Raw genomic sequence first — 23,364 nt, 5'->3', positions numbered from 1 at the left:
CTCAACCATACTATTTCTAGATTTGTGAGATTCTTTCGAGTTTCCGTTTCGATAAATTACGCTCCGAACCTAATTATCGATCGAATAATCCAACATCTGTATCCGACCTCCAATATCGAAATTATCCTGACACTACTTTCAAGATTAAACTGAACAACACGTTCTCTAGCACTTCAATCGCTCATGTAGAAATATCTTCTCACAATGATTTTCCCGTCATAATGTTCCTGGTTATCGTTACATAGATGAAGCACAAACTCTCATAAAGTGTCATTTTTGTTGTCTTGAAGGATCCGTAAGGCAGTTCCATGAGGTAAGTTGCCTACTTCTTCACCCAATTCATACAACTCCGTCTGTATAGCGTCTGTGATGAACTTTCTTCTCTTTAGTTCGCTCCAATTCTTTTTCGATGACAACTCATCCACGAAAGGTCGTGTGTCCAACAGCTTGCCAAAGTGGATGTCGACATTCTACAAAGAATACGCTTTAGATAAAAGATGTTTTGTCCTCAACACTTTCATAAAACGCACATGACCAAAACGCGGATAGTACGGTGGGTGAGCAGGCCAAACGCTAGACATGTTGGTGCACCAAACGGGAAGAATCAGCGGCGGGTTAATCGAATCCATGACAAGTCGCCCAACACCCCATTTGAATCTGAAAGAAAGCATTCGTCGAAGTGATATTCGGATCAGGAGATCATTTACCGAAGAGGTTCTTCTGTTACACGGCCTTCTGGGAACATGTGGACCCAACCATTTTCATTCAGTTTCTCCACGCAAAAATCCATTCCTTTCTGGTAAACTCCGCAGCCTCGAACACATGGAACACAGCGACCTAGTGCAAAAAACCTGAATACAAATACTTTTGCTACCAAAAGGAAAAATCAATCTATGCCTATCTTTTTGGGGTGAAGCGCACCCATTTTAAGAAAAGTATCAAATGCGTTGGCGATTCCTAACTGCGCAGACAATTACGCGAAGTTCTGACATTAAGAGTACTTGTAGTTAACTCTTTAGTCCTTGCAATTGTAAATGGTAATTCAGAATCATAGCTGGTGCATTATCACGTAAGCAGATGCATTGCTTCAGAATCAGAATATACGTATATTTTATGGATTATCTAGACTGCGACAACACCACTCAACCAATCACATTAAATTAAGTTTGCATTAAGCAGGAAGAAAACTCACGTTGTGTGCCATTTCTTCGAGAAGCAAATATTGTGAGCAGCCAGGGTGTAGCGATGCCGATCAATGTTTTTGCACATCTCTCGAGCCGTAATAAAGGCTTAAGATAAACAAAATTGTATTTTCTGAACACATTTTTGTTTATCTTAAGCCGAATACGAACGTAAGAAATCGGAAAGAAACAATAGCATAACAAGCGAGCTAAGAGGTTCCTTCATTGAAAAGTATTAAAAACTGATATAAAAACTGAATGATATAAAATGGTTGTTATAGGTTATGATCACACTCACCCCACATCAGTGGATCGTCAATATTGCATCTATGATTCGATACAGTTATTAGTGGTCGAGACCTATCACGCCAGGCATTCAAAAATCTTTCCCTATTGTGGATACGCAGCTTATTCGCACCTAAATATGGGAATCAAGTAAAGATGAGAAAAGAAATGTAGAAATGGTGGAACAACCCCCTCACCTCCAAGAAAAAGCAGCTTTGATAGCGATGAAACGAATCCAATAGTGAGGTACGACCTTATTTTGTAGAGTAGAGATGGATTTGCAGGAAAAGGCCACGGGAACCGAAAGTCCTCAATTGGTGCATACTTATCTCTTAGAGAACCTGTCGTCCTTACTTGACCGCATGGTGGTGTTTTCACTGCCAAAAAATACCAACTGAGTTCGGGATAATTTAAAGTGTATGAAATCCTGCATATATTCAAAGAAAAGACACTTCTCCTTACAGGCTTTTAGCAGAACGACTAAGGCTGCCCGCAGAGTTCAGCGTAGCGCGGTTCTGCGGTTTTGGTGGTTATTGAGCGCTGTGAATAGTGTTGTGAATAGTCAAATCGCTCGGGCGACTCTAAACTCTGCGGGCAGCCCAAGATATAAGCTTTGAGCAACATCTCTTTGAGCAAGCAAAAATACAATATATATATACACGTATGCAGATGTGAAAAAAGAAGGAAAATATGACAGAAAAAAACCAACTATCGGAGATGTCCAAAGCTTGCGTGAAGTCGGCAAAGGTCCATTTGGGGATACGAATGTTGATAAGAACCTGAAGCAATGGTCATGAAGACAAAAAAGTGATTTTGTTACACATCTAAACTCAGTCGACTTCAATAAAAATGGGAAGTGGAAACAAGAATCCTCTCCTCTGAAGGAGAAATAGCAAGAGTAAACAAAAGCAAAATGATCCACTGATTGCTTGTTCATAAAACGTCCAAGCAACGAAGCAGGAACCATGCACGAAGCAAAGGAACATTTGAAATACTTACCTTGAGTACATGGCTACGACGGAGGCACTGTTTACATTAGGACTTCATCTAGAAGGTTTTCTTGACTGTCACTCCGTAAACAATCTTAACGTTCCAAAGAGAGAGGAAGCCACCACTAGTCACCATGGAATCGGCTGCACTTCGGTGCCGTGTCGTTGGTTTTGTCTAAAAATGTCGTGGTTGCGTACACCGCGCATATAATCCGTGTTTGTTTTCGGAGCAGCAGTTCCTCCGTTCCTTGCCTATCCGTGAAATTCTTGCTTTTGATCTTATTGCGAGGTTTCTTGTGCAAAATAACACTTGTATATATCTTCTCTAACAGTCAGTGTTAAAAATTACACGTTTCTCTTCTTCAGTTCGAACCAACGCAGGTAGTAAGAAGTCCTACAGCAGTTCAACGATGCCTTACCACTCGTCCCTATTTTGTTGGAGTTCCGAGTTCCAACCGTCGAATTCCTAGGCCATTTCTGTTGTTCGGTTTTCGAGTTCTGTTGGACTTTTCAAGTCTTGAATTTCTGAGATCGGAACTCCATAAATCGCTTAACTTATTCCTTATTTTTTGTTTGAACTCATACTTCTGGGCTCTAAACTGCTTAGTGTAAGCTACGTGAGTGCGTCAGACTACATTTAGGCTAACTAGTGTTTGAAAAAAAGGCTTCGCTTCTTGGACCATTAATATAGTCTGGTCAAAACAACGTTACTTCTGATGCAGCTGCGTAAGCGACTGCACTAGAAGTGGCATGGTGCGGCTGTGGGTGCGACCGAGATGGGACCCTCATCTTTGTATTCCTATTGCAGCAGGGAAGGGTCCCTCTCGGATTGTAATCGTTAGCTTCACCGAATTATTTCGAATTATAAAAATCGAGGCGAAACACAAAGCAAAAGATAATGGATAAAATGCACGGCGTTGATGAATCCCCAGGCTGATGCTGGAAAGAGACTAGATTAGCAGTCAGGTCATGTGTCATTGTCATTCCATTTTCGTATTCTTTTGATGTGAGGATTCCGATTTCCGAAGTTCTGGGCGCCTTACATCCTCAACACCTGGCATCCCTACTAAACTGGAATCGTTTTTAACTGTTTCTCCTGCTGCGCTTTCCTTCCTCCGCTTGCGCAGGTGCAGGGAGCTACATGTCGTTTTGACCAGATTACATACCTGGCTCTTGAATACTACATTGGTTATATATATATATATATATATATATATATATATATATATATATATATAAATATATATATATATATATATATATATATATATATATATATATATATATATATATAAAAAAAAAAAAGTACACTGGTATATCTATTTTCTTCTTTCAACTCTTATTACTTCCTTCTTATTTTCTGATTGGAATTTTTAGTACATTTTAGTACAATCACAGGTCTTTTTCTTTGTGCAAACTTACCAACGCAATTTGTTTTGATATCCATGTTGTATTCGCTTGAATTCGTACTGGAATCATCCTAGGAATTTGATTTTGTTAGAAGATCTTTGATTTGTATGGAAGGTACTTGTCTTTCCTAATGATGATGCGCGATCTTCCATTCGCCTTTCTATACTTAAATACTTTGATGGGTCGTCTTCATTGGACGTGCCGGTCACATCGTCTTTTCCATTCGTTCCGTTTCCTCGTCATTGTCATCCATGATGTCCTCAAGTTTCGTGAGCGGCATTGGCGAGGTCCTTCGGCCGTATCCAGCTGACCCCTCTGCTGATCCATCGGTGCAGCGAACACATCACCCTGTCTCGTCGTCGGCCTCCCTCGAGGACATGTAGCCTCTCTTGTGATCCAATCTAGCGTTCTTTTAGTCCATATATCGTCGATTCTTCTCATAATGTGACCGGCCCATCTATGCTTTGCTTTCGATATATATTCCGCTGGGTTGAAGAAGGGACATTCCTCTTAACTCGGAGCTACGAAAACCGGCTGGGTGTTGTGTGCGCCGGATAAACTTCAGAAGACATCTCTCAAGGGTTTCTGCGGGTAGTGAGTAGTATCCTAGACGTGGCAGTGGTGTCTCCCAACATCTCTGCTGCGTAATAGAGCGCTCGAAGAACTGTTGAGTCGAACAGATAGGCACGGAGATCTTGGTCCATCAGTTGGTCCTTAGCTTCACTGACGGGTACAAATATCGGAACGTCCGAGGTATACGTATGTCGAACACGATTTGGGAGTCTTGAAGTTCTTCTCCTACCTCGGCGTAGACGTTCTTCATGGACAATGTCTTCTTTCGGTTTATTTGCAATCGTATTCTCTTCCATGCTTCGTTCCTTCCTCATTCCTTGAGCATTGCCTCTGCTGTACTTGTACTTCTCAACAAGAGAACGATGTTGTCCGCAAAACGAAGGTTTGAGAGGAATCTTCCGTCAACAAGTGTCCCCCTTTCTTCCCAAGCAAGTGAGTTCATTATCTATTGTAATGCAGCCGTGAACAGCCTCGACGGTATAGTATCGTCTTGTCGTACCAACCTTTCGAATGGGTGTGGTGAAGGAGTTGTGGAAAAGCTGTATCTTCGTGGTGCATCGATCGTAGCAATTGGCTAATGTCCTCACATACGAAGCGTCCACACCTTGATCGACCAGTATAGGCTGACAATATAGCATTCGTTCCTACGCTGTCGAAGGCTTTCTCATAGTAGACGAAGGTTAGAACTAGAGGCGGACGGTATTTCCAGCAAACCCCTATGACCCTCGACACGGTCTGGATGTGATCCAAACAGTTGAACCCCTCCAGCTTGTTCTTGAGGCTGGGCTTCATCCAAACGCTATTCGACAGATGTGATAATCAGAGCCGGTGTTCCGACCCCCTTCACTTTTTGACGGCCGGTGGAGGAAATTCCTTCACTTTGGTACATAGATGCGATAGTCGGAGCCGGTGTTCCGACCTCCTTCACTTTTGGACAGCTGCTTCTTACCAACATCAGCAGCTGATGATGACGAACGTTTTCGGGGCACAGGGCGGAGGCGAAGAATGGCCAGACGAGGTGACAGGATTTAGTGAGAATCAATAAGATGGATGTCATATGGGTGCACAAGAAAACCAACACCGCCTACATTTTGCGACGGAACCTTCACCCCGTGAACCGTCATTCATCTGTCGTACGTCGCTCTTCCTGCTCTTGGTCTCTTGCAGAGCAATCACGTAAAATTTGATACGCTCTGCTGCTCCGAGTAGGTCAGCGTCTGTAGATACTGTTCTCGCGTTGTAAGTATAAAGTCTGAGACAGTATCCATGACGAGTCATGCGTATGTCGCGTAGTGTATTTACTGGAGTACCAGGTGGATCTCTCTTATCCCCATACTCAGCAACCCTGCCGTTGCGAACTTAGCGTTCACCACAGGTCGCCGCGTCGCCTGAGCTATGCGGATCAGCGAGCCACATGCCAGAGGACGTACCTTTGCTGCGGATCGCAGTTTGACACTCAGAGTCACCTTCACGCCACTATGAGGCGGTAAACAGTTGTGGAGGCGCCTTTCCATGATTGGCGTAAAAAGGATTCATAATGTATCAAAAGTTTAGAGTCCCTAAACAAATTAGCATGGAACATTGCAGCTAATTCTAAAATGTATGTTTGGATGTGGAATCCAAATTCTTTTTAATTTTTATCTCTCCTCGCGTACTGTTTGTAACAACTTCGGAAACAATTCCATTCAAGATATTTTCTGTAGCGATCCGTATTAGTATTAAGGATGCGTAAAATATTTGTGTTCACATTTCTTGGTATATGTACATATATTTATTTATTTATTTATTAGTCATTTGTCTACTATACATTATTATGATATTATTGTTATTATTTACTATTGTATTATTTATATATTACCACATATGTGACCCATCGTTTAATTCTTAGAAAAAACCTCTTCTGGTAAATAAATAAATAAATAAAAGAAACATCTGCATCTGTTTTAACAACCTGTCTGCTCGATTTTAAAAGTTTATGTTCTTAATTTAATGGAATAGGTTTGTTGTTTGCAGAACATGCCGAAAAAGAAAACAGGGCAGAGGAAAAAGGCCGAGAAGCAAAGGGAACTTCAAAAGAAGATTAGAAGTGGTGAACGCAGCCTTGCTGATCACCCGTGCAATGGTCAAATGGTTTGTATTGATCTTTAAAAAATGGAAAACGAGAGAAGTGAAGCTAGCAACACGAAATTGATGAAAAAATTCTACAGCAAAGGCAGGGATGCTGCTGCAAGCAGGCTACTAGTACAACAAAATGACGCCGTTGATCGGGGTTGTGCTAAAGAGGCAGGGAGCAGGTGCCCGTCTTTCCCGCGGTCGTCTCGCTGCAGTTTGGTTGGACGCATCCGGCTGCGACAATAATTTCCCTTCGTTTTTAGCACTGAAAAATTTTCGTGACTGAAAAATACAATAAATTTTGTGATTTAATTCCAGCAATGCGATCAATGTTTACGAGACCAAAGATCGCGGGCGTTTTGCTACTTCTGTTCGTCTATAAGTAAACTGCCTATTTGTGCGCAGTGCGGGAAACAAAAATGCATGGCAAAGACTGGAGACTGCGTCGTGAAGCACGCGGGCAAATTCACTACAGATAAGTTGTTATTGTACTTGTTATTTGGGAGTCCTTGCGAAAGATTTGTCATGAAGAGAATCGGATTTGAAATATGTTTTCCACTATTTTAGGACTAGGGATGGTAGGCGCTATTTGCGATTTCTGTGAAGCTTTCGTATGTCATGGCAGAAAGTGCCTTACCACACACGCATGCACATGCCCACTAAGAGATGCCGAGTGTGTCGAGTGCAAACGTGGCGTTTGGGATCATGGTGAGATTTTTGTAAAATTGGAGGTTAAATCAGCTAAGAGTCATAAGCCGTTTTTTTTTTAAAGGAGGTCGTATATTCAACTGCAGCTATTGTATGAATTTCTTATGTGAGGACGACCAATTTGAACACCAAGCCAGCTGCCAACAAGTGTATAGCGAAAATTACAAATGTGAGTTCACCTGTTAATAATTACTTCAGTTTGACTATGTCCTAAAAAATAAATTTAGAAAATAAAACAAAGAACTATAAAATGAGTCTTTCTACATGCCTCGGGGAAGATGTTGTTGCTAGGGACGGGGTTCACTCAACTCTTACTTACGAAAGCTCGGTCTCCCTTTTTCTCTTAATATAACATACATGTCGTAGATCCTCTAGGACTCATGCTTAGCTTTTAGGGGCTCGACTAATTTAGTTATGTACTTCCAGAAATAAGACCACGCTTGAGTGTCTCACTACACAACTACCCTTTACCCCATCCCTCAAGAGTTTTCAGTGGGATGAGAACGATGTGTCCATCGTGGCACATGCTTTTTTGCTTGACATACTCTCTCTTCCCTCTGCAGTGTTACCCTGCCACAAGAAGCATCGGATGGAGTAATTTGGCGCTGACTTCACTTTGAAATTAAGGATGTTGCTATGGGCTCAAGCGTTTACTGATGGGATATCCTTCTTAATCACGGTATCACTCAAATCAGACAGACAAAAAAATACCTGCGTACATACAGATGCATTATTTTGTGGCCCAAAATTCTTCAAAAATCTTGTAGAAATTTTAAGAAGAGGAGAGAGGGAGCTGTTGGTTGGGAAGTGAGGGTTCAGTAAATGCATGTAAAATGTTGCTACCTACAATAATTTGCATATTCAGTTCTTTATTATTTTCCTCTGTAAGACCAACATTAGTAATACTTCAGGTATGTCTTGCAATCGACTTGGCACCTACACTTGTATGCGATGTAAAATCTGCTTCTGTGAGGAGCACGTTCGACGTAAAGGAGTGGTCGCCACGAAGGCGAAGGAAATACCATGTCCGAAGTGCAACTGCCCGACCAAAGAAACCAAGGATTACAGCGTATCAGGTCCGTATTTTGCGTAGTGATTGTGGAAGTATGGCTAATTTGCATAATTATCCTCATTTGTGTGCTACAGTTCGGCGACATGAATATGGAAGACAACATCGTCCAGATTATGAGGAGGATGAAGATAACTATGAAGGCGGACAAGTTTGGAGGTATGGTTGTTTACTTGGCAGTCATACCTAGAAAATTCGGAAATTCCGCAAGTTACGTTGAGTTTGAGACGGTCCAGATCCTAGAGCCGAGCTGGGGACTTAATTGTTCTGTTCCTTCTGCCAAACATCAACTCTGACGATCTGTTTTCCCGGAACCGTTTTGAACCTCTTGGGATTCAATTATATTCTCTTAGTGTACCAACCTCGTAACTGTTCCATTCCCAGTATAACCGGCCTACCTGTGTCGATCCACGTCTCCGCTGCGTAATTTAGCGCTGAAAAAACCATCGAGTTCAACAGATGGCGGCGAAACTTTAGGTCCGCCATTTCCTTTCCTAATTGGTGCAAAGAGAACCAACCCACAATGTTCACATCTACTCAATTCTTTGTTCAACTTTTTCTCTACGTTTAAAGAACAACGACGATGAAGTCTTCATTACCACGTTTTTTTTTCAATTTATATTCCTATTTCCTTGTACTAGACGTTCCTTTCGCTATTCTTCATTCTTGAACTGTGTCTTCATTTTGTTTATTCACAGTTCTACGTACTTCCTTGGCATAGGAACATGAAATTCGAAATTTAGAAACTCTGTATCTTTTGAATGGCCAGGTGTAGCGCAGTCGGTAAGAGGTTCGGTGGGGTTGTACGATCGATAGTTCGAAACCGCCCTAGTGCAAAGCAATCCAATCCTTTATTCCCTCCGGGGTCGTTAAATTGGTGCCAGACTTGTTTGAGAGGATAAAAACACTAAGTTGATCATCAGCTGGCTCCAACAAGTCATTATAGGGGCGAACACGGGTTCCAAAACTCCAACGATTGCGAGTTACGGTAGAACGCGTTGACGCATCCCAATAATTGAAAAATAAGTTGAATCACACATAAATGCGATGTTTGTACCTGAAAATTGAATTGATAATACGCCACCTCTCCAGATTTAGTTCAGATTTGTTCTTTGAACCAATTTCATCGCGAAACTGTTGACCTTCTACCTTTTTTTACGTTTTGGTCCGAATCTTGGAAATTTTGGCAAACGTCCCCTTTAACCAAATAAAGCGTTGACGATTTTCTTAACGATTGGTCAAGTTGCAAGTTTTTAGTAGTTAATCCGGAGATTTCAGCGGCCACTATGGCGGAGGAGAGGTTGATGATGAGGACAGTGAGGAAAGCGAGTGTTCTGATGATTCTGAAGTTCAGTCAGAGGACGAATCAGACCACGCTGGCGAAGGAGCTGACAAAGGGAAGTGATCATCCGTCCAAGCCACAATTATAGAATACTGCTGTTTAAGAGTGCTGTGATGCTTCAGTGCGGGGTTTTAGATGTACTTTTGTTAATGGATTCATCATTGGTTGTTTGATATAACAGGGTACAGGTATAGATATTTATTAAACGTCGTTGTTCAACGAGGTACACGTTTTCAAGTGGAATCGATAAGATCTGTTTGAATCGTTGCTAAGTATGAATTCCCTAACAGGCGACGAATTATGAATCACAGACAGTTCTACACATTGTTAGGTCTCTTATAAAGCTTTGTAAATGAGCATCTATTAGATGTTGTATTGCAGTAGTATTAATAAAGTTAGTAAATTTCAAACAATTCGAGTATGAACTAGTCAGCAAAGCTTCAGCTACACTTTAAAAAAGTAAAGGTAAGGTATCCAAAATGTAATACTGAGATATAACATACGGAAATGTATTATACATGCGCAACGCATGTCCATGCATCCAGAAAAAATGCTTTGGTATGTAAGAGTGATAAGGAGATCAATGAGGAACAGATAGCAATGATAAGTTTGGTAATGCTGATGGGGAGGGCAGCGTCAGCATTTACCGTACAAAGGAAGAAAACCCGTTCACAGTGGTAAGAGAGGTAAACTGATGCGTGAACCACAACAAGAATGATAATTGCTCCTGAAGTAGCTTAACACTATATAGTAGCGTGGTTGGAGAAGAACTCCTTGAGGGACGTTCGGGAGACGTGCATTTTCCATCGTAGATGTCGTTCGATATACTCCAAATGTTTGGACATTTTAGGTCCCCAATCGGTTACAAGTGAACGGACCTAAAGGAAAATTTAAAAAAAAAATTCAACAACATGCTCTTTCTGGTTCATGAGATTGTGGACAAATCGGTGGATATCACATACCTGGTTGAGCTCATCAAGCGATCTAATGGAATGAAGAATGATTCTCGATGCAGGTTGCGGTTTGATCTCATCCACAGAGAATAATAAGCGTCTCTCCGCTGTTGTCATTTTTCCGATTTGATTCCACAGTGCTTTACGGAATTTCGCATTATAGTGCAAGGAGAAATCGGACTAAAATTTCCGAAGTGACGTTTGGCTTTTTCACTTTTAACATGGATGCTTTATAGAACACCGCAGAACAGAAAAATGACTGTTCCAAATGGTCTCAAAACAGGCTTTGAATAAACAGACTAGACCTGCGGTAAACTTGAGGCAGGTTTGAGGGAAGCACAAATTGGATTAAAAATCTCTCTTAAATCTTAGTCTTAAAATTAAACTTTTGAAGGGGAATAGTCCACAATGAATCCGTTCAAGGAGATGAGTGCAGACTTCACTCGTTTCCTTCTTGACGTAAACTCTTTTCTTCCCACTCTCTTTCTACCTTGTCCCGATGGTAGACGCAACAGTTGAAAGCAGCATACCACGAAAATGACGACGGTTTTGGGGTCTCTGCACAAAAAGATAATGTTAGAGTTATAGATTACGAGTATATGGGTTGGGTATGCTCAATTTCCCCTAATCGTCCCAAAAAACGTCGTGGGAAATGGCTTTTCTGTACGGAGTTTCCTACGAGACACCTTGTTACGGCAGCTCTGTATACGCGTCGTTTCTTTGAGTAGCCTATTCATTAATTTTACTTGGACAAAGCGCTGGGGAATCTCACTGGTTATAGTGTCCGCTCACAGACGTTGCGCGTGTGCAGGAATGGCACGTTATAAGGTGCATCGTAGGAAAATTCGTACAGAAACGCCCTTTCCCACGTCACGTTTTTCAGGACGATCAGGACAAATTGAGCGTGGCCACGTTCATACTCAAAATCTACATCCCAATTTCGTGGTATGTAGCCTTCAAACGCATTAATCATCGAATCAAGCTTAATTTTAATTTTTATTAAATTCAATTTCAAAATTTTCTAATAAGGTTGTGAACGTTATTTCAAATAATTGACGACTGCTTTGCTGAACTGCTATGGCTGACCTGTAGGGTGGAAGCAAAGATGGCCGCGTTTTTAGTGGCAACAATTTGTTTGGCCGCTAGGCGTATGACGCGATCAGCATGTGAACATGCGGCCAGTTGCACTGCAGTCGACCAGTAAGTCCCACGGCTCTTCAACTGCGCTTCAAGTAACGACTCCTGAAAACAAGAAAATAAGAATAAAAGAATAAGAAGGAAGAATAATAATTATCCTCTGGTTACCTCTCGTGTGACGTTATGCGTGAAGAAGTAGTGACATACAGCTGTAACTTGTTTGTGAACGTCATCGTGCAAAGAGTTTGGGAACAACATCCAACGCTGCGCCTTAAATGCGACCAGATGAAAAGTGCTAGCAGTGAACTGAATAGGGACTAACTAGTGAAATCCGAGGTCTCGTGGATTAAGAATGTGACCAATACAACAACGTCTATGGAATACTCATTATGTTTCCTTTGATTACTGTTGATTTTACATATATTAGGGCGTACGCGTTCGACTCCGTCTCCAATTCAGGATCGTTTGTGGTTTTTGCGACGGATTAATCAGTCGGAGACGGATTTTGGGACAATAGTCACTACCGCTGTTGTATTCGTGTACTTTTGTGCTTTTTTTTTAAACTGAAAAATGGTTGTACGTAGCTATCAGCCGTGAACGTTTAAATCATTCAACTAGTTAATGAGGGATACATGCTTGACATCTCACTCATAGTCTTCTATTACAAAGTCAACACATTTCTCAAAGCGGAAATATCTGCTGTTGAGGCTGTTGAGATCAAATTCAGAGTCTGAGAGAAGAAAAACATTGCCGATTTACTGACAATAAATAAAATTTCATGTTTTCTGGTTATCTTTTCTCATCTAAAAAAATCATGTGAACTCTAGCTGTGTTTCCGCATTTGAGCTGCCGCAGTTTTGGTGCGCGAACGGACAGGTGACCGTACCTGAGCCTGATGATCACAAGTAGGAAGATTCGTCATACATCGGAGATGGTAGAGCTTTGATAACCTGAAACGTGAAGAGTACAGAAGGTGTTCCTATTTCTGGTACTATAACTTAAAGACAGCATACCACGAATCTGAGGTGGTGCGGATTTCAGATGGAGTATCCGTATACGGGCTCGTAGATCACGGAGACGGGGGTGGTTCCGTTGATTTCACCCTGCATCACTGCAAACAGCCGCCTCCAGAATGCTGTTTTGTACGACGCCATCTATTGCAACGTTCCACCCCTTGCGCCGCCTCCGTCCTGCGATTCGTCGAAAATCAATGCGGACTGCCCCGATAGGCAGTAAGGGACGCTACGCATGCAAGGGTGGCGCGCTGCAATAGAAGGCATCGTACAAAACAGTATTCAGGGGCCGGCTGTTTGCAGTGATCCAGGGAGAGATGAGCGGAACCACACCTCTTCTCCATAATCTACGACCCCGTATACGGATACTCCACCTGAAATCCGTACCACCCCAGATCTGTGGTATGCTGCCTTTAATTTGACTCCTGGAGTTCTTACCGAGTGGGATCGATGAGCCAAAGTGCGGCTAGCTCTGAATCTGATTGACTATCGTCTAGAAGCCGATCAAGCTGTGCTATTGCAGGTGCGAGGTATAGTTGTAGCTCTGGTAGGTTTATACCTCGGAATGAATCAAAAAGTCTATGGATTGCGTTCATGCCTATGAGCGATACTCCCAAATCCGTCTCATCCGCTAGGTACCTGGAACAAGAGGAAAATTCAGAGAAAGTGATGTAGTAAATATAAATAGGAAAGAAAAATGAAACAGAAATAGAATATAAAAGGAAATAGAAAATGATGGAATAAATTAGTTTTTCTAATCAATACTGATTTGGAGACAAAACACATGAGATTATTTCAATCTTTAAATTTCCCCCTGGGGCTCTTCACTCGGTGGAGAAACATGTGTATTGATCGAACACGGCTAAATTCCCATCGGGTGTCATCTACATCGGCTATGTGGCGGAATTTGGAAGAAATAAGGCAAATAAAATATCATGAGGAGAGAATATAGTCTTTAAAGTTAAAATCTAAAAAAAGGCAACATTGTATTACGGTACGCGGTAAACTTACCCTAAGATGTATATAAATAACTCGGGGAGATCCGAATGTGCTAGGAAGGTCTCAGCGTCAACCAAAATTTGTATACGGGATCTGGCAGGGAATTCGAGGTAGTTTTGATGTAACTGAAGAAGGAATCGTAAGAGAGGCAAGGAAGAGGAAAAAAAATGAATATTAACGGTGAATAGCTGAAAAAAAATGCCAGATTTTTCTCAAAGCTTAAGTCATTGGATGGAAAAGATCTTTTTGAACATTTTTTTTCAAAACCGATTTAAGAGGAAGACATAGAGACGTAACGAAAACGTGGCGGAATTTCTGCGCTACAGCATCGAGACTCCTTTCCGGGTTCAAAATAACTGTAGACACATTATGAAAACGATTGTTCCTAGGGATTTCCACATAATTCGAAATAGAATGGATTGTAAACAAAAGAATAAAAATGGAAGCTTACCAATCTTGCAATCATTTTCCAATTTGTGATATCATAATTAACCCTATAAGGATAAATCCAATTCGGATTTGCAAGCACAGCTTGGCTGGGTGAGAGCTCGACGTCCACAAAAGAAACACTTCGATTCTTCACCCAAAATTGTCGCACAACCTAAGATCGTGGATTAATTGCTGGGAAATACAGTGACTGACCGAAATATTCACCTGCCCTTCGGTGCTTTTCACAGATCCAAAAGTGTAGCTGAAAGGGATGCTCCATAGATCACTTGGCCTGGGGGTGTGACGTGGTTTTCGTAGCTCGTCCCTGCGAGAATCTATGGATATGCTCGACGAAGGAGGAGTGACTGTTGGTTTGTGCTGAAACTAGTTAACCTCTGTACATGGTTGTAGGTTTAAGATCATTGCGAGTTTTGATCTACGGGGGTATATAATCTGGCTGGAAGAACAATTATATTGCACGGTATCGCGGTAGCATCAAGGGATATAAGTCTGCTAAACTACAGTACTTCAAAATTTAATTTATTTTGTGTATTTTTTTACCATTTATTTTATTTTTATTTTTTCGGCTAAGATATCTGTACAAGGTCGCGTATTTTGCAACCGCTTACGGCAGTCGAAATAGGGTCCCACAGCTTAGTGTAACGTGATCGTCGGAAGTGAACAAATGATCACTGGAACGGTGATCATGACTTCTATTACTATAGACGACAAAGCTCAGTTTATTCATCATTCATTCATAGTATTTTAGGATATCTTATTATCAATTTATTTCTAGCTTAATCCACGTCTTTCACAAACCTTTTTTGCTTTCCTCCGCCCGTGTTTCCGTTTTTTCTTCACTGGTTCAACGTTATCTGTAGGCAAATAATCGAAAAAAGAGTCGTTAAACGGTGTGGTCCCTTCGTCGTCGTTGCGTCGAGTGCGAGTTTTTATTCGCTCACCTTGTTTCCCTTCCGATTTTCTACAGAGGAAGAAGAATTAGATTCTCATGGTAGAAATAAATCGAGCTGAATATATTTGAACTTACTCCTTGTCATCCTTGAGGAATGCTTTGTGGTAATGATCATCACAGCGTCTTTGTGTTATTGTAATCATATCATTTAGGTAATTGCGGCTGAAAATAAATGAGTATCAGAAGAAAAATCGATTTCGGTTCAGAAAAACCACGTACGTGAAAGTCAGTTCAGGTATCCCTTCGTTCACCAGCCATCCTTCCATCACATCGCTGAGTCGTTGCTGTTCTGCTCCATGATCAGCATAAGCAGGCATACTCTCCCATAATTCTTGCCTGGACACTGATCGATAGGCGTTTTTGCGGAGATACCTGAAAAAAAACTAGGAATGATCCTTGTCTTGTTCAGATGAACCTAAAACGTTTCGTCTTTCCGCCAAAAACCTTTAAGCAGTACCTTCGAACACCGGCGCGAAATTCGAATTCGGACACTAAATCACGGATCATGTTGACCATAACGCATCCTTTTGTGTAGAGATGAGTTCCATGAAAAGATTGCTCGACTTCAAGTTCAGTGGTAAGCGGTCGAACAAGCGCCGGACGATCCAGTGTTGACTGAAATACACTTCAGGATGGGAGTTTAACTGAGGACATTTATATGACCATGCATTAAACCACACCGTATTTTCTTCTTATTGACTTTTTATAAAGTTCTTTAGCTAAGAAAATTTTCATTTTTTAAAGCAGACAACATCGAATGTGTTCAGCTGGGCTGCCGCGCTGCATCCGCCGCAACAAACGCCCCTTCCCTGCTTGGCACACATTTCCCCACTCTTTCGGCTTTACCCTACAACACCGCTACGAATTCCTGTCCCAAAATAATTCAATCACATTTGTCAGAACCAAATTCTTTAAACAATTCCAAAGCAAACTAGTTGCATATTTCTATTGAAATCTGCAACTAGTTTGCTTTCGAATGTTATTTCCAAAGCTTAGTTTTGCCCACTCTCAAGGATTTCGACGATTTGGGACGGATTTTGAGACAGAAGTTTGTAGCGGTGCTGCATTCGAAGGTGTGTTGTTCTCACTCGCCTCCCTTCCATCACTCGATCTCTTGACATGTTGGAAAAATGAGAAATGAAACAAGCTATGATTAGGTGGTAAGGAATCAGGAAAAATCGATATGGTTCGGCAAAAATACCTGTTTTCTAACCAGTTGGCACAGCCGAGTTAGATACTCGTTCTCTGTTAGTTTCGGATGCTCCTGTTTAAGGAGTTCATAGACCATGTATGTGGCAAATCCTTCATTCAACCACAAATCCGACCAATCACGCATGGTGACCAGGTTGCCGAACCTGAATTAGAAATTCAGGTCGATAAAGTAACAGTATTTCCACTGGTGTGCAACACTTAAGGACGAAAGTAACTTTCACGTGTCATTGCCAAGTTATATAGCTCGATGAAATAGAATGAATAGAAAGAACTTCCACAGTATAATGCAGAAGGTAACTGAAAGAAATACGCAATAAGGCGAACAGAAATGGCACTTTTATTTTTGCACGACAATAGTTACACGAACGGATTAGGTACCGTGGAAGAAATACGCAATAAGGCGGAAAATGGTTTAAAGGATCATCCCACGCATTTGGGGGTTTAAATTTTAGGTGGAGTTTTTGTATACGGGAGGGGAGACTACGAAGAGGAAGGTTATTCAACGTCAATAGTTTTTTGTTAACTGCCTAAAAAACGCCCGGAAGATGGCGCCCACAAACTGGCGCGCTCCAATCGAACCTTATGTACAAAATGGTGCGCCAAACAATCTTCCGGCTTTTTACGGCAATTAAAATGGACGGAATCACCCCCCCTCCCTTTTTTCCATCCTCTATACATATACTCCACCTAAAACGGCGGGAAATGGTTCTTAAAGTCAGCATACCACGATTCTGAAGTGGTATGGATTTCCCATGGAAAGCTTCTATGCCTGGTCGTAGATTGCGGAAAACCAGATGGTTCCGTTCATCTCTGCGTAGCCACTGTAAAAAATGCCCCGGATGCCAACGTTTCTTACGACGACTTGCATTGCAACGCGTTACCCTTGCGCACGCGCCGCATCAACGAGCGAGCCTCCGAGGATTAATAAGATCTGCTGAGCAGCCTATTAAAGTCAACCCTATGAATAGACTGCTGAGGGGAACGGAATGTGTATATAGAGGCGCGTTCTAACGCACCTTGTAGGAAATAAAGCGATTCCCATGCCGTTTCTTACGATGATCACGGAGAGGTGAGCGGAACCATGTGGTTTTCCGCAATCTACGACCCCGTATGGAAGCTTTCCATGAGAAATCCATAGCACATCAGATTCATGATAAGCTGCCATTAATAGAAAGTGTGACCTCGCTGATGGCAGAGCATGTTCTGTGTGCTCCCCTGCTCTCCACAGGGTTGGTAAGCAGTTCTCGTGGTAGGGCCTGTAGCCTGTAGTTGCGCTATAATCACGGTGACCCCATGGGATGTGACGTCCAGCTTTGTGGAAGACTTCTAGCGGCATACTCGGGCACTTTCATTCATTTCCACGGAGTTATTAATACATATGTTATGTTACCGTAACTATTTCATCCTTAAGTTTTGCACACCTCTTTATGTTGATCCGTAACTGGAGGGTTGTTCGACAACTCACCATTGATGAGCAACTTCATGAGTGATAATCTTTTCGATACGATATTCGTGGTAGAGACGATCCACGGTCATGTTGAGACTATCTAAATGAATTGATTGGAGATTTTAATCTAATGGGGAGATTTGTGACTCTCTCTATATGAGAAACCTTCGAGTGAACTATCCAGAAGCAATGATTGCTTGTCAAAAACGATAAGACCCCAATTTTCCATGCCACCAACAGGAAAACTGCGTGCTGCGACGAAGTCCATTTTAGGTAATGGATAGGGAACCTAGAAAAGTTATCGAAATTCAAGCAAGGACAATAAAGGAAGAGCACATTGGAATGTATTTGTCATCTGGAAAGTAGCAAGATATTTGGGAATTGCTTCTTGTCCTTATTTTCTTTTTTCTATTTATTATGGCGATGCCTAACACATACCAAGACGGAGCAGTCCTTTTTTCGCCAAAATACATTACTCCACTTGGATCAGGATTTGTAAAATTTAAAATGAATGCTAGCAAAATATTGATCTGCAGGAAATTTACTTCTTCATTTACTGTTTTTTTGGAGAGAAATTTTGGGAAAAAAAAGAAAGAAGTAAATAATTGAAACAGCCTTGTTCTGCGATTTCCACTGTCTTGGAAGTACATATATCTTAGCCAAAACATTTTGATCTGCGGAGCAAACACCTTAAAGGCATTACTCCACGAATCTGGGATGGTGCAGGATTCCGGTGGGTTATGCCTATACGGAGTCGTAGATTATGGAGAGAAGGGTGGTTCCGTCTATTTCTTCCTAATTGCCGTAAAAAAGAGTCCGGAAGATCAGGGTTCAGGCGTTCTGGCGCACTATTTTCTACAATGAGTTCGATTGGAGCGCGCCAGCCTTGTGCACGCGCCGCATCTTCCGGGCCGTTTTTTACGGCAATTAGGAAGAAATGGACGGAATCGCACCCTTTCCATAATCTACGATCCAGTGTACAAATACGTCACCTGAACTCCTGTACCACCTCAGATTTGTGGGGAGATGCCTTTAGACCAGCGCAGTTTCCTACCGTTATTCACGATCCTGCCATCATACCAACGCAGCTAGTAGTTAGTTTCAGCCCAAAGGCAAAATTAGCAGAAGGTCTCACTGCGTACACGCCTGCTGTACATTCGTCAGTAGGTATAGTGGAACGCATAAAGATCACCTTTTTTCACTGGACCGTACTTTCTTAGAAACAATTGGTCTTTGATTTATCAGTTGCGTTAATTGTTCTACAAAACATGTATAAACGTTGGATTATTGGCCCGTCCGAGAAAATACCAAGAAGCTTGATAAGGCACATTCGAGTTTCGTTCCCTAGAAGAAATGACCAAAATGTTAACGCCTCTCGATATAGGTAGGGGTCCACTTCATAAGAGCACCGCAAACGTGAAATGTTAGGAATTTCAAGCATTTTCAGGTCCGCAATCCAAGATTTTTAAATTTATAACGAAAAAAATAGAGCTATTATTGTGGAATTCAATCGTTCTCTTTTTATTTTTGTTGTCGTCATTTTTGCGTTGTATTTCCTATTCACAATTTTTATTTCCCTTTGTTACCTCTAGTTCATCTTCCACTCGATCGAACATTACCGGAGAGAAATTGGCGGCGAAACGAGCGGATAGAAAATCCTCCGGATGTGTCCATACAGCAAGCGGTAGATTCCGCTCTGTGCGCATTTCTAATGGCACAAGTTCTCCTGAAAGGATACATGACGTATTACTCCCGGCTAACTCCTGAATAATGCATGTCTCCTTTTATTACCAATTGCGAACGCAAGCAAATAGGTGGACATTGGAGGACTTTCATGAAATGTTGTAGTGATCAGATCATCACTTTTTTGTTTCTGCCCACTCCTTGGCATATTTGACAACACAACATACTTGGGATGATGAAGAACAGAAATGTTGAAGGTAGCCTGAAAAAAAAGTGAATTCCAAAGAAACCCTATGACATTGACAGTGAACATGCATGTAGTTTTCTTCGCGTAAATCATACCTTAATTCCTGGATCATCCCAACATGGAAGAAATGACCTCGCAAGAGCCGGTTCAAATTTTGTCGTAAATGAGCTCACCACTGATTTGTTGGCCTTAAAACGGAAGCGATAGATCAAACTTAAATCAAAATCTTTAACTGACCCGAGAAAGGACTCAAAAATATAGCTGTACCTAAAAGCTACTAAAGAGAATATTATCTGAAATATAAGTAAGAAGTTCTGCAGCGCTGCAGAGAAATGCTCCGAACAAACTGCCTTTTTATTTATTTCATTTGAAATTAGCTACACTTCAGCTAACTTTAATTTTACTTTTTTTTTACTTTTTTTGACTAACTAACTAACGCTAACTTTTAACTCGTCCAGGTCTTTTAACATCGCACGACTATGCGAAGTGTAGCAGTTCGAATCGAGGTGGCTCCGTCGCTATGCTCGCTCGAACTGCAGCGATGATGGTGCTAGCGCGGGTCCCATCTCGACATTAACCGCGTTATACCGTTTTGTTGGTTTGTGCACGGTTGTCAGTTACGATTCATTTGCCGCCCAGCAAATCAAACAAAATGTTCCGTTGTGTGTAACTTCTCGCATCGCGCTGCGCCGCGTTCGAGTGCAGCTAAGTAGATCATTTTGCACAAAAAACGATCGTGTACAGTCGGATCAAAACGACATGAAGCTCGGTGCGGTACAGCACAGCGATTAGGATCGAGGTGGGACCATCGCGAACTGCAGTGTGGTGTGGGATCGTTGCGGTTCGGAATGGTCCCACCTCCGTCCCAAGCTCTACCCCACTGCTTCGAGCGAGCTTACGTAACTGCACCAAACTTCATGTCGTTTTGACTCAACTACGCAATTTTTTTTCCTGCGGATCGCTACTGGATGTCGAAAAGTAGGCAAAATCCATTTTTTCATTGACGTTGGTGGCTATCCCTATTTAAACAGGCATAATGTTGTTGTGGATGCAAATGGAGTGAAGGCGGTACGAAAATGCTGTGAGCGGAGATGAACGCTTCCAGGTCATTTTTGCCGCTGACTTCATCCTTCAAGTAGCCACAAACTTAGAAAATGTCTTAAGTCAACCCTATCGTAATACAGTGACGATTTACAATCAAGCTCAAACACAACAACACAACAATAACAATATTAGACTCGTCTGCTGCGCATTTTTGTCGAGTTTTACGGTATCAGACCGCTTATCCCAAATGGGAGGTGTAGTTGAATAATTCATTAATTTTCCGATTGCTTAACATCAACCAAAAGACCACCGAAAAGCTAAGGACCATCGATGAAAGGCAGTGGTGATTAAAAATTGAAGCTGCAGCTCAACGAAGAGCTCTACTCTTTTCTTCTCTGTGAGCTACTTATAGATTTGTACCTGACAAATTTTTTATTCTTATTCACCAACCTTTTAGGGAGAAAAATTTTGTTTTTACATTTCTTTCCTGGTTTTTCACTGACAAATCCCATTTTTGCGATATGGCCGTCCATTTTTGCCCTCTACGGGCGCTTGGCAACACAATTCAGCTCCCACTAATTCTCACTGGAACTCAATTAACGACCTTCTAACAAAAACCAACCGAATCGATCTCATAATAACAATGAAGTCCACCATCTTCATCGCAAATCGTGCTATTGTACTCCATTTCGAGTAAATATCTGAAAATTTCAAGGATACAATGAGGAAGTGATGAGGAAAAATCCGTTCGTTTACAGCTTACCGTCCTCGTTTCAATCGCTCTTTCAGCACTAAACGAGCCAACTTCTTCTGATCTTCCCTCTTCAAGGTTTTCGGATACACTCTTCTTCCTGCATTACTTTTTTCAATTGAGAATTTTTTTTTTATCTCAGCTCTAGCCCCAGCTTACCTTCTCTTCTCAATCGTATCCTCTCAATGTTCACTCGTGTGCCAACATGAAAAAGGATTTCATCGTCTGTGGAATTTCCAAATGATTCCAGATGTACCGTTAAGCTACCACGAATCACTCTTTGTCCAAACTGAGTCAAATCTAACTGGAAATTTATGGACATCACTTGAAAATTCTCGAAAATTTCCAAATTTAATTACGTTACATTGAGATCGTAATGAAGAGGAAGAGTATGAGTGGGAACAGGAACGAGGAGGACGTCCTGTTTCCGTTTCTCGTGCGTAGCATGCAGCTCCTCCATAAATTCGTAGGATTCGTAGGCTGGCGGTGAAACATCCATAAGAGTAAAGTTTCGTTGTGGTTCGAGCTAAATTCGTATACAGATGAAATCAGAGAGTGGAAGAAATGGGACATCTTTGGGACCTCATAGAGCTGGGAAAAATTTGAGAAACATGTCGAGTTCTGAAACTACCGTATTAAGACGCACCGGAATAAGACGATCACGAGGAGTTAACGAGGTTAGTTGTAAGCGAGTAGTTAGCTCAGGTTTTTTCATGGTTGTCAGTAGAGTGACTTCATCAGTCGGTAGGTTAGTAGTGGTAGGTGAAGAGGACGGAGCAGATGTTATGAAGTAGACTAACTTAAAGAAGAAAGCAACTATAGTAGTAAGTGAACCGAGACTCCCGGAGGCGACTCTTTTTTACCTCATCCGCTGCCGTGTTGTTATTCTCATTCTGTTCCGATAACCAATGTCCAATGAGAAATGCCAAAAATACAGCCAGAATGAAGACAGCATGGATGAGCAGAACGATGATGCATCGTCGTGCATAGTCGGGTTTTCGATGTGAAATCGACGATAAACCAGAGATAAGCGAATCTGAAAGATTCCAGGAATAAAACCAATATCCCAAGGATGTTAAGGATACCTCTTAAGTAAAAAAAAAATTACGAAAATATTCATTTCTGGGAGTTCCCTCATAATTAATTTCGCTGACATCATATAGGTGAGGTCAATTTCAAGTGATCACAACGGTGGTAAATCCGTAGGAGTAAAAGATTTACTTTCCTACGCGCAAAAAACGAATCAATTGAACACGTTTATTTAGTTGGTTAAGTAATACTGGATAAATGACATTGGATCCTTCTCAAGATCGCTTATTAGCGTTTTTTTTTGTAAATCTGTTCGAACAGCATAAAGTGCCGTTGAATGATAGAATGTTCAACACAGCCACCAAGAAATTCGTACTCACCTGGTGGTTTGCCCGTTTCCGTCCTCAAACATGGCTCAATTTCCTCAACCAGCCCCGTTTCGGCCATTTTAGTTGATCTGCGATGAGTCTCTGATGTTTCTTAAGCCCAATATGGGACACATCTGAAAGTGACAAGGGGCTTGGAATAAAGGACTCGTGTGTAGTTTGAAGGAAGAAATGAGCATCGAGTGAACGAAAAAAGAGAAGAGGAAAAGAAAACACTACTTTTCAATTTTTTTTCAACGGTTTTAATGTGCTTTAAAATCAGTTACTCTCAATTTTGATATGTAGTTTCGAGTTTTTTTTTAAGTAATTCAGTTTTTTTCTTGACAAGTTTCCCCTTAAGGAGCTGGCCCTTAGCTTATAAGTATCTTGCTACATCCTATCTCTGGGGCATG

At 41.6% G+C, this 23,364-nt stretch overlaps 5 protein-coding genes across 9 annotated transcripts; 1 reads left to right on the top strand and 4 right to left on the bottom strand.

The window, feature by feature from the left end:
- Window positions 1–260: 260 nt before the first annotated feature.
- Window positions 261–4,145, bottom strand: RB195_000662 (uncharacterized protein; the record flags this gene model as incomplete). 3 transcript variants are annotated; one of them, XM_064197129.1, is made up of 10 exons in its annotated part: window positions 261–470; window positions 531–657; window positions 708–851; window positions 1,193–1,289; window positions 1,480–1,599; window positions 1,664–1,843; window positions 2,176–2,245; window positions 2,466–2,492; window positions 3,878–3,935; window positions 4,075–4,145. In XM_064197129.1, 10 exons carry the CDS (start codon window positions 4,143–4,145, stop codon window positions 261–263), a joined length of 1,104 nt encoding a protein of 367 aa, XP_064053009.1. The 3 variants fall into 3 exon arrangements, with proteins under 3 accessions (XP_064053009.1, XP_064053010.1, XP_013305861.2); XM_064197128.1 differs by lacking the exon at window positions 4,075–4,145 and having other exon boundaries at window positions 3,878–3,934; XM_013450407.2 differs by lacking the exons at window positions 3,878–3,935; window positions 4,075–4,145 and having other exon boundaries at window positions 2,172–2,245; window positions 2,466–2,476.
- On the bottom strand, window positions 4,055–4,306 carry RB195_000661 (uncharacterized protein; the record flags this gene model as incomplete). Its single annotated transcript, XM_064197127.1, has 1 exon — window positions 4,055–4,306. One exon carries the CDS (start codon window positions 4,304–4,306, stop codon window positions 4,055–4,057), a length of 252 nt encoding a protein of 83 aa, XP_064053008.1.
- A 134-nt stretch (window positions 4,307–4,440) lies between these two features.
- Window positions 4,441–4,752, bottom strand: RB195_000660 (uncharacterized protein; the record flags this gene model as incomplete). Its single annotated transcript, XM_064197126.1, has 1 exon — window positions 4,441–4,752. The coding sequence occupies one exon, from the start codon at window positions 4,750–4,752 to the stop codon at window positions 4,441–4,443; it is 312 nt and encodes a 103-aa protein (XP_064053007.1).
- Window positions 4,753–5,402: 650 nt separating this feature from the next.
- Window positions 5,403–9,732, top strand: RB195_000659 (uncharacterized protein; the record flags this gene model as incomplete). Of its 2 annotated transcripts, none has more annotated exons than XM_064197125.1 (8): window positions 5,403–5,456; window positions 6,452–6,568; window positions 6,869–6,932; window positions 7,118–7,258; window positions 7,323–7,427; window positions 8,170–8,334; window positions 8,405–8,486; window positions 9,606–9,732. In XM_064197125.1, 8 exons carry the CDS (start codon window positions 5,403–5,405, stop codon window positions 9,730–9,732), a joined length of 855 nt encoding a protein of 284 aa, XP_064053005.1. The 2 variants fall into 2 exon arrangements, with proteins under 2 accessions (XP_064053005.1, XP_064053006.1); XM_064197124.1 differs by having other exon boundaries at window positions 6,869–7,055.
- Window positions 9,733–10,412: 680 nt separating this feature from the next.
- RB195_000658 (uncharacterized protein) lies at window positions 10,413–23,033 on the bottom strand (the record flags this gene model as incomplete). 2 transcript variants are annotated; one of them, XM_064197123.1, is made up of 26 exons in its annotated part: window positions 10,413–10,547; window positions 10,632–10,802; window positions 11,709–11,864; window positions 11,928–12,029; window positions 12,646–12,709; window positions 13,211–13,411; window positions 13,784–13,896; window positions 14,223–14,372; window positions 14,426–14,578; window positions 15,020–15,182; window positions 15,249–15,335; window positions 15,393–15,545; window positions 15,631–15,788; window positions 16,375–16,528; window positions 17,851–17,932; window positions 17,998–18,121; window positions 19,419–19,558; window positions 19,624–19,777; window positions 19,858–19,950; window positions 21,429–21,507; window positions 21,570–21,657; window positions 21,717–21,861; window positions 21,922–22,083; window positions 22,189–22,356; window positions 22,421–22,593; window positions 22,967–23,033. In XM_064197123.1, 26 exons carry the CDS (start codon window positions 23,031–23,033, stop codon window positions 10,413–10,415), a joined length of 3,435 nt encoding a protein of 1,144 aa, XP_064053003.1. The 2 variants fall into 2 exon arrangements, with proteins under 2 accessions (XP_064053003.1, XP_064053004.1); XM_064197122.1 differs by having other exon boundaries at window positions 22,204–22,356.
- Between the last annotated feature and the right edge of the window lie 331 nt (window positions 23,034–23,364).

Source organism: Necator americanus, chromosome IV (assembly GCF_031761385.1).
Source record: "Necator americanus strain Aroian chromosome IV, whole genome shotgun sequence".
Lineage (NCBI taxonomy): Eukaryota > Metazoa > Nematoda > Chromadorea > Rhabditida > Ancylostomatidae > Necator > Necator americanus.
Note: the sequence above shows the minus strand (reverse complement) of the source record. Positions and strands in the feature narration are given on the sequence as shown.